The 15,157-nt window shown below is 39.6% G+C and overlaps 1 protein-coding gene across 1 annotated transcript in view; it reads left to right on the top strand.

Moving 5' to 3' along the window:
* The window catches only part of LPIN1 (lipin 1), a 49,170-nt gene that overhangs the window by 15,863 nt on the left and 18,150 nt on the right, over nt 1-15,157 (top strand). The window contains exons 6-12 of the mRNA XM_059467900.1: nt 3,088-3,217; nt 5,538-5,847; nt 7,279-7,372; nt 8,714-8,901; nt 9,806-9,899; nt 12,203-12,272; nt 15,057-15,149. Coding sequence (XP_059323883.1) covers nt 3,088-3,217; nt 5,538-5,847; nt 7,279-7,372; nt 8,714-8,901; nt 9,806-9,899; nt 12,203-12,272; nt 15,057-15,149 — 979 coding nt within the window. The remainder of the gene's footprint in view (nt 1-3,087; nt 3,218-5,537; nt 5,848-7,278; nt 7,373-8,713; nt 8,902-9,805; nt 9,900-12,202; nt 12,273-15,056; nt 15,150-15,157) is intronic.

Raw genomic sequence — 15,157 nt, 5'->3', positions numbered from 1 at the left:
TGGCCACCTAAGAGGTGCTTCACAGGTTCTCAGTCATTGCTGTGACATGTGCATGATGTAGGCCTCTCCTTCTGATCATCTTTTATCACAGGTACCATTTGTCACACAAGACTGGGCTTTTTCTCAGATCATATTGCTGCTTTTTCAGGTATCTCTTTGCTTCCGGTGCAAAACAGTACAAAGATCATTGTAGTCTGTTACTGCAGAACTGCCAACTACAGGCCATGTTCCTTGTTCTTTGTCATTAGATTAGATTAAGTGCAATCACAGCTGTTAAAGAATATATAGGACTGTGATACAAATATTCAGCATCTGTGGGATGTGAATCAGAGATGCTGATCTAAATACCTGAAGTTTCCCTTCCTTTTTGTGTACTGTTGACAGGATGGGTGGCTCTGGTTTGATCTGCAGTATCTCAGCAATCTGTGCTGAGGCAAGGCAAGGCAATTTCAGCTGGGCTGAGTCAGTGCTTAATTTAAGGACACAGGAACTGCAAGACAGAGTTCAGCCCAAGGCAAACCCAGACCATTGGGCAGCAGTTGCAGCAAGAACCTTCACAGAGCAGAGCTCTGCTGCTTTAACATACCCACACGTGTGAGTGCTGTATTTCTGGTACTTTCATTGTGTCTCTGAGATTAGAAGTCACAGTGCTGAGTAACAGCTTGGGCTCTTCTCCACTCAGCTGTGTATAAGGGAACGGTATTTTCAGGGAAAATTATGGAGAGGACCATGTTTTCTTCCACCCCAAATCTGTTTTCTTACTGCAAAGTGCAGAGGTTCTACCCAAGCTGAAGCAATAGCTCTGTTCTCTCAGGGTGTCTGAGTAAGTGAGCTTGGGCTGAACAAAGACAGATTGGAGTGTTTTCTAGATAAATAATAGGTATCTTGGAGGTTAAAATGTTTGTAGTGCACAGGTTAAGAAAGACATGAAGTGACAAGGCTTCCTTAAATCTAGGTATTTTAGGCTTAAAGCAGCAGTAGGAGCATTATTGCCTACTGAGATTTTCTGAAGTACTCAGGCTACTGATTTCCCAGGTTTCCATGGCCTCTAAATATGGAACATACTGCAAATCCTACAAACTTTTTAGTGGAAGATTTAGAAATTGTTTAAAAACCCACTAGGCAATTTTTTAATCCTTAGGGCTTGAAAATACTTCTAAAATTACATTGTATTGATTCCTTTGTCTGTCAAATTATAGGTTATACCCTGAGGACGGATAAGAAATCAAAATTCTTAGGCCCTAAAAAGATGGCTTATAAATTTTATAATTTAATTAGGTAACATAAATATCTGTAACTAAAATGTCCTATTGTCTGTCCATATTCAAAGTGTATTTTACTGCATAGTTGAAAACAGTGAATACTGTAGATAATTAGGTTGCTGTTATTTCAGATGTGAATGTGAAGTAATTTTGGTGTGAACAGTGAATTCCCTACCACCTGGCTCTACAGAACATTGAAAAAGGGAAACTTCATAACACCTTCCAGTAGCTAAGAAGGAGAGGAACTTTTCACTCAGGCATGTAGGGACAGGACAAGGAGCAATGGCTGTGAGCTGAAAGCTTGGACTTCTGGCAAGAAATTCATCACTGTGAAGATGTTGAGGCACTGGAACAAGTTGCCATGAAAATTTGTGGATACCCCATCCCTGGAAGTGTTCAAGGCCAGGCTGGATGGGGCTTTGAGCAACCTGGTTTCATGGCAGGGTGATTGAACTAGATATAATGAAGACATTACAAACCATTCTGTGATTTTACCTTTACATAAATTCCTCATGTTTGATTTATTCTTTATCTTTTTCTGAATATACTGAATATTCACACCAGTTTGGCTTTTTTATAGAACTGTAGAATCCCAGAATGATTTAGGTTGGAAGGGACCTTAAAGATTATCTCGTTCCAACCCTCCTGCTATGGGCAGGGACATCTTCCACTAGGCCAGGCTGTTCAGAGCCCCATTCAGTCTGGTCTTCAGGGATGGGAAGTTTATAGCTTCTCTGGGCAACCTGTTCCAGTTCCTCACCACCCTCTCAGATTTTTGTCCACAAAAACCCTCAAGTAATTCTTCCCAGGGCTGCTCTCAGTCCCTTCTCTGCCCAGCCTGTATTGGGATTGCCTCGTCTCAGGCATAGCACCAGGCACTTGGCCTTGTTGAACTGCATGGAGTTAGGCACTTCATGAGATGGAAGCCTTTTGTTTTTAAGAATGAAAGTAACTCAATCTACACCTTTGATTTAGGAATGCTGTGGATTCTTTTATTGCTTTTAGTTTTTAAATCAGGATTGGATGAGTATACCGAGACAGGTTACGGCTCAGATAAAAAATGCAAGCTTTGTTCAGGAGGTTCTGGGGGAGATTCTATGACCTGTGTTATGCAGAAAGGCAGAGCAGATAATCTGAATTTTTCCTTCTGTCCTTGAAATCAGTGATTCATTATTTATTAATGACTGACTTGACATCACGTTCTTGACTTGACCACATTAAAAATATGCTATAAGCTGATAATTCACTAATTAATTTATAAATATTTATTATCAAGTAATTATCAAAACAAACTGTTGAATATGTTTCAGCTGAAAGGGCTCAAATTCTTTCTGTAGCTCTCCTGCTTATTTCCTTATAAACATCCATCCAATGATTGAGCTGAACAAGTTAGAAAGGAGTCAACTGGATTTCTGAGATTAAAGTATTACTTAGTCAGGATAAGATGTCTTGTGGATGTGAGTAATTTCTGCACTTTGCATACATTATTCATTGCTGCTGCTGCTGGCACCACCTCCATTCTTTTTACCATGCAGAAAACGAGAAACCTCCTGAAATCAGGTCCAGTGTTCTTGATTTATCTCTTTCAGCCTCTCAAATACTACTTCTCTGACAGCACTTACTGAAAAGGGGATGAGACCTCTGAATGTCAGTGTAAGAGGATCTTGAACTTTTAAACTATTTTTTCTATGCTTTCATACCTTCAGTTGGCTCTTGATTATTTCAGTCTTCAATTCCTTATATTGGTGGGCATCAATTTGGAAAGCACTCAGTGCTTTGTGGTTACTTTTGCTTTTGTAACATTCTTTGTTTGTTTTTTCTTTAGCCCATCAGATTCACGTCCTCCTACTCCTCAAAGTGACTCAGAATTAGTCAGTAAACCTACAGACAGAAGTGGACTGAAGGATAATCCCCACATGCACTGGGCATGGGGAGAGCTACCCCAGGCTGCAAAGGTATCCAACATAAGTTATTGAATTCCTGCTAGCATCTCTTGTGCTTTAATAGGGCTTGTATGCTTAATCTACTGCAGACTGATGAAGAGGAAATGGATCCTGGTTTTACCTAAAATTAGAGTGTTTTATGTAAGGTAATTGAATCTTACTCCATAGGACGTATAGGAAAGTACCTTATGGCATGGATATTCTCAATACTGATGATATACAGTAGAAAATGAAGAAGTAACTGAGACCCAGTTGTTTAAATATTAGTAGCTTAAAAAACAGAAAAAATCAAACCCAATGTCCTTTGTTAAATCACTGAAATCCATAAATTATCTTAAATGGAAATTAGGTGCCTGGTATTAGCAGTCAGATTCACAGAAATGAAAATGGGCTGCTTCAGTACAAAAGTATCCAGAGACACCTGCAGTTCTGTATCTGTGGATGTGCAGACATGCTGTTCTCTTGGCTGATAGGACTGGCTTGGTGCCCGTCTCCTCCTGGAGCCATTTGTCCCAGTTAGGTGAGGGATCTGTAGCCAGCAGCCTTATTTCCAGTGCTGCACAGAAACTGTGGGCAGCTGCCCACACTGCAGGCTGGTCAGGTGCTGGCTGGCTCCTTGTGACAGCTCCTGAGGAGTCACAGCATTCACATTAGAGTACGCATGTGCACCAGGGTGTGAGAGGTAGAGGTCAGGTTTCAGTGGAATACTGCAACTATGGGGGCTGGGATAGTGCAGAGTTTGGCACCTCCTGCTGAAGGCTGGCTTGTCTGCAGAGAGCTGCAGGAGAGATGGGCTTACACACAGCATTAAGAGGAAAAATTGCAGGCCAGGGAAGTGGACATCCTGTTCAGAAAGACTTCTATGTTCTGGCAATGGCACCAGAATTATAGTGGCACTATTGTAATTTGTTGTAATTAATTCTCTGTTGTAATTAATTCTCTGTTGGTAATTAGTGAAAAAGAGAGTGGGAATCCAGAATTTGTAATTTCTTTAGAGGAGCTCTGGCCTCTTTTAATATATCAGGTGTCTCATCTCCTCTGCACTAGTCTCTTCCCTGTGTACATTACAAGAAATTTGGGAGCTATTTTCTGTTGCATTGCACTAAGTAGTTTATTTAGTTGTTTTGCACTGGGTTCTGTATTATATGCATCCTCATGTGATTCTCCTCTGATATCACATGGTGTTTCCCTCCCCCCAAAAAGCCCCTGTGGAAATGGTTTGTCCCAGATTTACTCCCCCCCTCACCCCCCTCCTCACTTGTATCCCATTGGCTGTGGCCCCCTTCCTCCTCCCCCCTGCTCCTGAGCTTAAAATCCCCAGGGAGGAGATCCCTGCCTGCTTTTCACCTGGGAAGTCACCGGGACCACCTGGTGTCTCCTGTTTAGGAAATAAAATAGGACTTTGTTCCCAAGAGGAAAAGAGCACTTTCATCTTCTGCTTTTGTCCTGTGTGGGATTGTAAGGGGTAAGGTCCATAGCTAGCTGTATTGGACCCGAACAGCCCACCAGGATCAATCTCAGGATTGTCTTCTCAAAGAGAACTGATATAAGTGCCTGGGTCCATGCAGGAGTTCCAAATTGGCAGTTGCAGTCTAGAATGGAGGGTTTCCTGCTAGGAAATTTAGGTGGATCTTTCATATAGCAGTCACACACCCTGGTGTGTATTGCAAATCTTACTCCCAGAGGCTTTTCTCTCTGCAGTCCCTGTCTATGTCCCAAGCTATTCTGATCTTGTCATACCTGAAGTGGGAGTCATACTTTGGCTTTGAACTTCATGTTTGTTTGTTTGCTATGACATGAAGGTTATAGCAGCTGTGCTGCTGCTGCTGTAGTTCGGCTCCTCTCTTTCCCTCTGTAAGAACACTTTCTGTCCCACACTCAGAGAAAATCTGGAATTGATCCTATAAAGTGATTTAAATTTGAAATCTGGGGATTAGACAGTGCATGAGACCATTTTGATTTTGCAAGGACTCCAGTCTGCACCACCTTCTCTTGTTTGTCAGGTTTGCCTTCTAAGGGAAAGAAGCCAGGATTTTCACAGGAAGAGAGGAAGGCAGGGTGAGAGGTAGGATTTGCAGGTAAATGGAAAATTAAGACTGTAGAGCACATTGCAGAACAAATTATTCCTGGCCTCAAGATGCAAATGAATTTTGCACAAACACAGCAGAGAGGTCTTTTGCATATTGTAGTCTCTATCTCAGTGGTGGCTTTCTGCTGTGGTTGGTCATCCTGACAGTCTGATCTCATTGGAGTGAACAGAACAGGTTAAACTCTGGCTGTTGTGTTTTTTGAGGGCTTTTCTTTGTAGTGATCTGTTAATTTTTCCTCACAGGCCAGTTCTCTACTCAAACCAAAGGAACCCAGCATGGCAGATGTAAACCCTTCTGAAAGCACTCACTTTCGGGTCATCCAAAGTTCTCCTGTTGAGGAGTTTACCACAGTGTCTCCTCTGCCTGCCCTTGGACAAGCAGATGCAGCAATTGCTGGTGAAAGTGAGCCCTTACCAGCTGAGACGAATAAGCCAGAGACAGAGCTGCCAGGAGCAGCTGAACTCCCATTGCCTGCAAATGAAGAAATAAAGCAAGCTGCAGCTTGCTCAGCCCAGCCGACTGGCAAGATGGATTCCCCTTCCAGAAAGAAAGGTAAAGGTGTTGATCCTGCACTTTTATATGCATGACTTTATCTTCAAATTTCCTGGTGATAAAGCATCTTATTGCCATATAAATTAATCCATGGCCTGAAGGCACTTTCAGATCGGAAAAGGAGTAAGCCTTCAAAACCCGAGTTATCCATCAAGCTGTTCACATGAGATATGTATTAAAAGATTCTGAAGGTCTGAAGTTGTTTGCAGCTCCGTGCATATGAGCAAGACTACAAAACTTGCTCCATTTGACAGCTTCTGGGATTTCACTTTTGTGTATTAGCAGACTATAGATGTGCTGGTTCACCCAAGTGGTGTGTGGCTGGTAATTGTGGGAACTCTGCTTTACTGCAAAGTTGTAGTATGTCTTTTGCACAATGAGCAGATTTGCCATAAAATAATGTGCTTTTGTTTTACATGCTTTTCAGTTTTATGTGGTACATATCCTGTCCTGAATATGTGAAATATAAGTTCATCTATCCTAATTTCTGGGCTCTATTTCCATGGTATTTTATAACAAGTGAACAAGTGTTACAGTCTTCACATGAAATTTATTTGCTTACAAATGTTCTGTTTTAGAGCACTGATTATAATTATTCCATAATTATGTAAGCTCTATATAAGCCTAGTTTTGCAGCTGCTTTTTAATCAGTAAACATACAAATTTCTTGGCCTCTTCCCCATGCATTCCACTGTCTTTGAAAACAAAAAATGATGTGTTTCTCTGCTTACTATTCAGTGCTTGTGTAGATTTTCTGATTGCTTTTGTGATGCTTAGTGTTGGAAATTGAGGCAGTGAGAAGTTGTGGGTTTGAGAATGAATCCAAATTAGTTTTTGACCTTACAGTGGTTACTTATCTCTCTACTGGCAACAAGAGGACAGTGGTTGGTCCTAGTGGCAGGCCTAAAAGGGGTGTGTTGTCCCCTACAGTGATGCATGTGCACACACAACACATCAGCTGCATGTGCTTTAAAGTGAGTTGTCTCCATAGCGAGCCAATTACAGTGTGTTAGTGACTATATTTTAGTCTGTTGTTTCCCTTTTTCAAGGAGAGGTGCAAGATAAGTTAATCAAAGATTAAATGTTCTGACTGCCATACTGTGATAATAGGCCTATGCAAATACTTAGAAGGTTTTCCTCTGGTGACCACTGAATTCTGATTCACAGTGGTTTTGTCTGGGATAGGGAGTCCTTGGCATGTCTCAAAACTAGTCCTCTGCCATCCCATTTTGTTAATTCATAGTTTGAACAATGTATATAAACTACTTTTTTTGGTATTTTTGGCAGTATCATTTTGTACAAATACAGTTCACAAACTGTTATAACTTTCTGGTTTCTCAGTCTTAAAATGAATAGCTTAACAGTAATAACAGCTCTGTGTTGTTACTCAGAAAATATGAATTAATAGGCTTATTTCTTCTGTCGTTACAGACAAACGGAGCCGGCATCTTGGTGCTGATGGTGTCTATTTAGATGACCTCACTGACATGGATCCAGAAGTTGCTGCACTTTATTTCCCCAAAAAGTATTAGTCTTTTTCTTATATTTTTACTTTTTAAAGCGCTCTTTTAATCTTCCATATTTAGATCAAACTCTTCATTGCCAGCCAGATAAGATGCCTTTTTTCAGGGTTCAAGCAGAGATGAAGGCAGTAAAATTTTCTAGAGAGGAATATTAAAACTTTTGGAAGGTGCTGCATTTTAGCCTGAGAAAAGTGCTTGCAGCTGGTTTTCTGTTTTGGTCAATTAATCATCATATATTGATTGTGGATGGTTATCTAATATACATTGATGTTTGTGAGTGTTACTCACATGTCCTGAGAGAGCAGTTGGCCTTGGGATATATTTATCCCCTGTCCTGACTTACTACCATAAAGAACATCTCTTACTGTTAACAGTTTTAGCAGAAAATTATTGTTCTAATTATTGCTCTAATGGATTTACTGTGGTTGATTCACCTATAAATATGAATGTGAGAAAATAAGTTTTGGAAGATGAATGACAGAGTTACATATGAAAATACTGCACTCTGAACAGACAACTTCCAACTTGTTCTGATCTTTATTGGAGCCTCTTGCAACATTTATAGTTCTCTTTCAATGTATGCTCTAGTCACTTGATGAAAGTCATTGAGCAACAACTAAAGTAGCTTGTGTACTTTATTTTTCTTTTTTCACTTGCTTAAACTGAGCTGCTGTAATATTAGCATTTCAATAAAGCTGAGAAGGATTAGTTATATGGGGAAAATGTTGGATTGAAAATTTCTTTCTCAAATGCATATATAATTCTGAAGTGGAAAGCAGAGTTTGATGAGCTTGAACTTTATAATATTGATCTCATCAGATTTTAAGTAGGTATAATAATTTATTGTTTCTAAAAATTTTAATCCTAGTAGTTTACATCTAGAGTATTTTATTTATATATACATGACACATAAATACACAAACATACACATTATTATATGTTTGGGTTTAACTATCAGTTTATATAGTTAATATAAATATAATAATAAACTTACATGCTTGTTCTTGTTCCTGTGTGGGAATAGTTCTAGTATAAACTCTGCTTATTGTATAATTATTTTGTCTATTAAGATTATACATTTTATTGTCTTATTTTCCTAGCTCATACAAATAAGTGAAGCTATAATTATACATGCCTAGTTTAGACAAGTAAGTAGAAGCAATCTAATACTGGAGGGCACACGAGGCCTATATTACTTTGTTTTGTTTTGCTGTAAAACTTAAACAAAGGTTTTTCTTTTTTTTTTTTTTTTTTCTTTTTTATTCCCTAAGCTTGTACTTGTTAAATGGAGTGAATTTGGGAATGAACACATGAAGACTGAATTGCTGATTTTTCTGTTCCAGTGGGGATAATGCCCAAAGCAGGAGCACGGCCGATGTGGGGCCGCGGCCAGCCAGCCACTCTCCGCAGTCTGCCGGGAGCTCGGGCGTTGACAGCGGGGCTGAGAGCACCTCGGATGGAATCCGGGATTTGCCCTCCATTGCCATTTCTCTCTGCGGAGGCCTTACTGAGAACAAAGAGATAACCAAAGGTACAGGATGACTGTGTGAATTGCAGACATGTGCTGGCAGATGGGTTTGAGCTTCCCAGCCTGAGGCTGCAGAGCCCTCCTGTGGCCGTGCTCAGCACTGGCGTGAGAAAATAAATACTGGCTCTGTAATGATAAACTTCCTAGAACCTCTCATGATTTTAAACACATTTGAACAATCCACTATATATGAAAAGTTTCGGAAGTATTTCATTGGTATTTTTACTTTCTGATAGTGCTGTGTTTTTTATCACAGTAGTGTTAATGATACTTTTGCCACTTAGTGCAGTATGTAGCTAGAAAACTCACAGCTGTTAGAGTCAGGAGTGAAAAAGGTGGCCCATGAATAGGGACATGAGGAGAAGGAATTGAAAAGTTCAGCCTGATTCCTGCCCTCCCTCCAGTTTCTGGTGTAACTTTTAGATAAATCACAATACTTTGTGCCTTAAACTTCCAGTGGCATAAAGTGAAAATAAATGTGTTAACACTTGCACTTTCTGCAGTAATGTGCTGTCACAAAATCATATGAGCCTGAAGCCACAGACTGCTGCTCACAAGCTATTTATTAAAATGTTTCAAATATCCTGTGATTTATTTGAGTCATACTCTCATCTGAATTACTTGTAAATTACATAATTTTTCTGAAAGGAGATTTTCCTCCCTCGCAGTTCAACCCCTGAGCTTTCACTTTAGCTTGTATTTTGAAAGGAAAAACACCCAGAAACAAAGAAACCCTCATCTTGTGAGATTGAGAGTCTCTGAACAACTTCCATATTGCAGTTAAATCTCAGCACCCTTGTAATGAAGGTGAAACCAATGTGTGTGAGAGGTGCTGAGAGGTTTAGGTTGGCCCATCCCAGGCATCTATAAATTCATGCTTTACAAATGTAACTTCTTTCCCCCACAGAAGAGTTCTTAGAACATGCAGTAACATATCAGCAGTTTGTGGACAATCCTGCTATCATTGATGACCCTAACCTTGTGGTTAAGATTGGAAATAAGTAAGTATACTTCATATTACTGTTATAACAAAGACACTTCTTTGTCACTTCAGTGCATTACATCAGTATAACTATAGCTGAAAACCAGGTTTTTAATGTTTGTAGTTTGGATTCATCCAGAAAGAGTCAACTCCCTAGTGAATTCAGGTCCTTCTAGTTACCTTTCCTCCTTTGAATTGAAAGTGAAGAGCAGTTTCAGATGACCTCTTACTGACACAATTTAAATTTCAAGAAGCTGTTATTAAATGCTAATAGTATTCACATTCAATTGACAGAGTAAAAATGAAATACGATGTGAACTTGCTAAGGCTTGCCCTGAGCCAGTTTGAATAATTAATATTTACAGGGATATATCAGTCTGCTTCCAGTCACTCAGTACCAAGCACTTTTTTTTAAATATACTGAATATTTTGCTAATATGCCTCTGTGGAGGCATTGCTTTTCAAAATTTGTCAAACTTCACCCACTGAGTACGAGGCTTCCATTTCTGCAAGGCATTATTTTGTATGTTTGTATTGCTGGCAGCAGGGCAGTGCTGTGATCTAAGCCAGATTCAGCTTTTGGGGGGATTCTTTAACTTGAGAGTTCCTTGCAAACAGAGGAGAGATCATGGCTTTGTGCTGCTCTTAGAGAGGTTTGGCTACCTTTGGTCACAGCCATGGCTCATGCAAGGCTGATGTACCAGGTGATAGTTCATATTGTGGTCAGCCTCATACCTGACCTCAGCTCTCTGTGGTCTGAAGTGAGTCACTCATTGCTTCCCTGACACTGTTCTCTGAATCTGTTGGTAGTATTTATCTGCCTGCTGAATTTATTGGGAAGAGAGGTGACCTTAGTGAGGATCTTAAATATCATCTTCTCTTAATGTCATGTGAACTTCATCTTCCCTACACAATGGATTCTCTAATTGTCTTACTGTCTGCAACAAGGGTTGAGCCAAGTTCAGTGTGTAATAACAGGAGCTTGACATCCTACAGACTACAGCCCCTAAGTTTTATGTGGCTCCTTGATGGAAAAACAGTGAAAAAAGCTTGCAGAAGTATGGCTTATGCTGTGATACAGAGGAGTATAATAAGGACTGTAGCTGGATGGATGCAGCCAGAGAGCTGTGGTCAACAGCTCTGTCCAGATGGAAGCTGATGTCCCTGAGGGCTCTGTCCTGGGGACTGATGCTCTTCAATATCTTTGTCAATGACATAGACAGTGGGACCGAGTGCATCCTCAGCACATTTGCAGGTGACACAAAGCTGAGTGGTGCAGTGGAATCAACAGAAGGAAGTGATACTATCCAGAGGGACCTGGACAAACTTGAGGAAAGGGCCCACAAGAAACTCATGAAATTCAAGAAGTTAAAATGCAAAGTGCTGCAGCTGGTTTCGAGCAGTCCCAGATATGAGTCCAGGCTGGGAGATAACTCATTGAGAGCAGCTCTGTACAGAAGAACTTGGGGGTTCTGGTGAATGAAAATCTGCACATGGGCCAAGAGTGTGTTTGCAGCCCAGAAAGGCAAATATGTCCTGGGCTGCACCCAAAGCAGCAGGGGCAGGTCAAGGGAGGGGATTCTGCCCCTCTGCTCTGTTGAGACCCCAGCTGCAGTGCTGCATCCAACCCTGGGGTCTCCAGCACAGGATGGACATGGACCTGTTGGAGCAAGTTCAGAGGAGGGACATAAAGGTGATCGGAGCGCTGGAGGGCCTCTCCTGTGAGGACAGGCTGAGAGAGTTGGGGTTCAGCCTGGAAAAGAGAAGGCTCTGGGGAGACTTCACTTAAAGGGGACTTAGAAAAAAGAGGGAGAGCAGCCTTTTATATGGTAATAGTGATCCGATACTGGGGAACAGTTTTAGATGAAAAATTCTTTATTACTATAAGGATGGTGAGTTACTGAAACAGATTGTCCAGGGAAGTGGTGGATGTCCCTGGAAGTGCTTAAGGCTGGATTGAATGGGGCCCTGAGCAGCCTGATTTAGTGGAAGGTGTCACTGCCCAAGGCAGGTGAGTTGGAATTAGATGATCTTTAAGGTCCCTTCCAACCCAACCATTCTGTGAGTTTATGATGACTTGAGTAACGTATGACAAACACCCTTTCTGCTCAAGGCCTAGCTTCTATTGCATACCCTGAAAAATATATGTGGTAAATACCTGTGAGCATTCTATGGAATAAGATGGGTCTGTTATTACTAGTGCAGGTCAGAGTTTGATATGTGCTTCATGGCTCTAACCTGCCAGGTGGTGAATACCAGGTAGATTGTGAATTGGGGCTTTGGGATTACAAAATGCTGTAATTGTCTTCCTTGCATGCCCAGGTACTACAACTGGACGACAGCTGGTCCCCTTCTGCTGGCAATGCAGGCATTCCAGAAACCTTTGCCAAAGGTGAGATTGAACATGAAGGCTGGTAAGAGGAGGAGTTTTAAAAGGTACCACTGATTAAGGGAGGGAAATGGGTTGTAGAAGAGAATCAGCACATCAGTAAAATCTACCCACATATAGCCATTCATTTATCTTACGTTATGGCCTAAATAAGGACTAAGTTTGGTCTGTGAATAGTGTTTGTTTGCTAGGCTAATGTTATTACAACTATTTTGAAGTAGGAAAACTTCTTTTTTATTTAATTAATATGGATTTTAAACATAAATGACGTTGACCCATGTTAGTGTTTGCTATAGCTGCATACTTTTGTTTGCTTTCTGTTTTATATCTATACTGCATATATTATTAAATAAATACAAATAAGCTCAGTGAATAAGGTTTAAATACTAGATGGGGAAGGCCTGCAGCTTGCTAGCTTTTTGTTTCTCAGTTGGTTGTTCATAACCCAGGTAGGTAGTGCCAGATAGCTGTATGACTCTGTGTTTTGGCCTATATAAATGTGCTGAAGAAGTTAGTTCAGTGCCATATGACCTGGTGCCACATAGGTGCTCGTGCCAGAAATACTGTAAATGTATATTAAGAAGTAGTATCACCACCACCCCTATTTTGTGTCCTAGTTAGACATGGATTTAATAAATTTTTGAACCTAAACTTTCCTCCTGCCATTTGCAGCACTTCACATATCTTTGGGATATGTGTGAATTCAAATGCTATCTCTGTTGCTATCACTGTGGACTAAAAATTCCTCCGAAGCCCAGAATACTCTCTGCCAGTGTTTCTTTCTTGGTGCCACGTTACCTCAATATGCAGTCATGTACAGCTGTGTGGTACCATCCCAGTATAAAATAAATTGAGCCTAAAAATCTCAAATATCTGGTAAACATTGCTTGAATTTCAAAGATGTCACAGAGCCAGATGTTTTGTGCATTACTGCAAATGTTCTGGTAATCATCAAAAGTGGGATTCATCCCATGGAACTCCAATGCCCACGGAAGGTACATAGTTACCCTACTCTATATTTGTTGGGTGCTCACACAATGTGATTCAGATCTTGATAGGTGCCTCTTGGGTCTTCATTGGCAATAAAAATAATGTAAGGTAACTACATGTTAAATTAAACACTTCAAAGCCTGAGCCAGATGTCTTGGATTTTGCCTAGGATGTGTAAATGGAAAGAAGTGCTATAAAATATTTTTCCATAATGTTACAGCAGATGGCAATTTTTTCAACAGCTTTATACTTATGTCATTATTCATATAGGTTATCAGTTGAGAAAAATCTTCTATGAGTGTGTAATTCAATGTGCTTGGATTTTTTTAATGGTTAATTTATATTCTGAATGCTGATAACTTTCCTGAGAGTGCAGTTTTAATTTAGTGGAGAAGCTAATATTTATAGTTTGAACATATGTATGTTTGGAAAGATTTGTTTGGTTTACTGTACCTCTGAAACTAAAATGACTCATTTATGTTACCAGTCAACCTACTGGTTTTCTTCATGACTTGTTACTTTGAGTTTTGATTTGCTGTAGTAATGAGGTTAAGGAATTGAAATACTAAGATACTTTAATAATAAACAGTTTATGAAGTATTTGAAAATGGATGCTTTTGCAAAAAAAATTTACTGATGTTCTGTAAAATATGCTTATATGCGCATCTAATTGTAAGCTTGTTTTACAATTTTAAGCCGCTAAAAGTTTATAGGATATCTGCTTGAAGTTCTTGACGTTTTTGAGAATCCCCTTAAATTGTTGCTGTTGTTCTCAGTTGTGGCACTCCATTCTCCATAGCTCTATCTGCTCCCCGTTTTTTTTTTTTATTTTGTTTGAAAAACTCAACTTTATTTTTCTGTCATATCTTTTTTTCTAATATACTTTAGATAATACACTGAAGAAAATCTATGGAAAAAACTGAGAAAAGGGATCCATTGTGCCGCACATTATCTGAACACAGTCCTCTCTTAATTGCTAAGAGTTCTTAGTTTTTAAAATTTTTTAAAAAATCATTAAGCAACATCACAGCTTTCTTTTGGTGACCTCACTTGCAATGGAAGCTGTCATCTCAGAAATACAAGTGTCCAAGCTGTTCTAGGGTGTAATAAACCCTGTGGCCACTTTTACCTTAATATTTTCCATCCATCTGTTGCTTCTCTCTTGAGTGAAAGAATTCAGCTCCCCTTGTTACAATGCATAAGGCTCCAGTCATTATAGATTGAAGGAGCTTTTCTACTGGTGTCTAGTATGTAGAACCAATGTAAAGTAGAAAAGGTTTATAAAAGAAACTATTCTAACAGTTTCAGTCAAGTTCATAGCATGATAATTCATAAACTCATAGAAGCTAGTAACTTCTTTACTTTTTGCTAAGTTGGTGATTGAATACAAACTTTGTAAATAGCTCTCTTGCATGTCAGTTTGTTACTGTTTTGCATGATGCCTCCTTTAGGAAGTGATTTCTTTTTTTTATGTATAATTTGTACTAAACTTAGAAATAGCAGATTCTCCATTCTAGACATTATACTAACATCTCTTTATGCTTTTTTTCTTCTTTGATTTGATTTCTTTTTCATTTTCCTTTTAAAAATACCATAAGTATTCATGCTTAAGTTACTTCAGAGCAGCTCTGGATACCATTAGATTTTGCTTTAGTAGAATTTATGGTCCACAGACAGTATGTTTACTTTTATTCTATTTATTATCAGTTAAAACTGTGTGTTTGGCACTTTTTATTTATGTATGTCAGGTTGTCCTTTATTTTGGGTCTTTTTTATGTTACCATCCATTTATCACAGGCAACTGTGGAATCTATAATGAGGGACAAGATGCCAAAGAAAGGTGGAAGATGGTGGTTTTCATGGCGAGGGAGGAACAGCACTATTAAAGAGGTAAGTTT

Source organism: Ammospiza nelsoni, chromosome 3 (assembly GCF_027579445.1).
Source record: "Ammospiza nelsoni isolate bAmmNel1 chromosome 3, bAmmNel1.pri, whole genome shotgun sequence".
NCBI classification, from domain to species: domain Eukaryota; kingdom Metazoa; phylum Chordata; class Aves; order Passeriformes; family Passerellidae; genus Ammospiza; species Ammospiza nelsoni.
The sequence above is the reverse complement of the archived record's forward strand: the minus strand, read 5'-3'. Positions and strand labels throughout refer to the sequence as shown.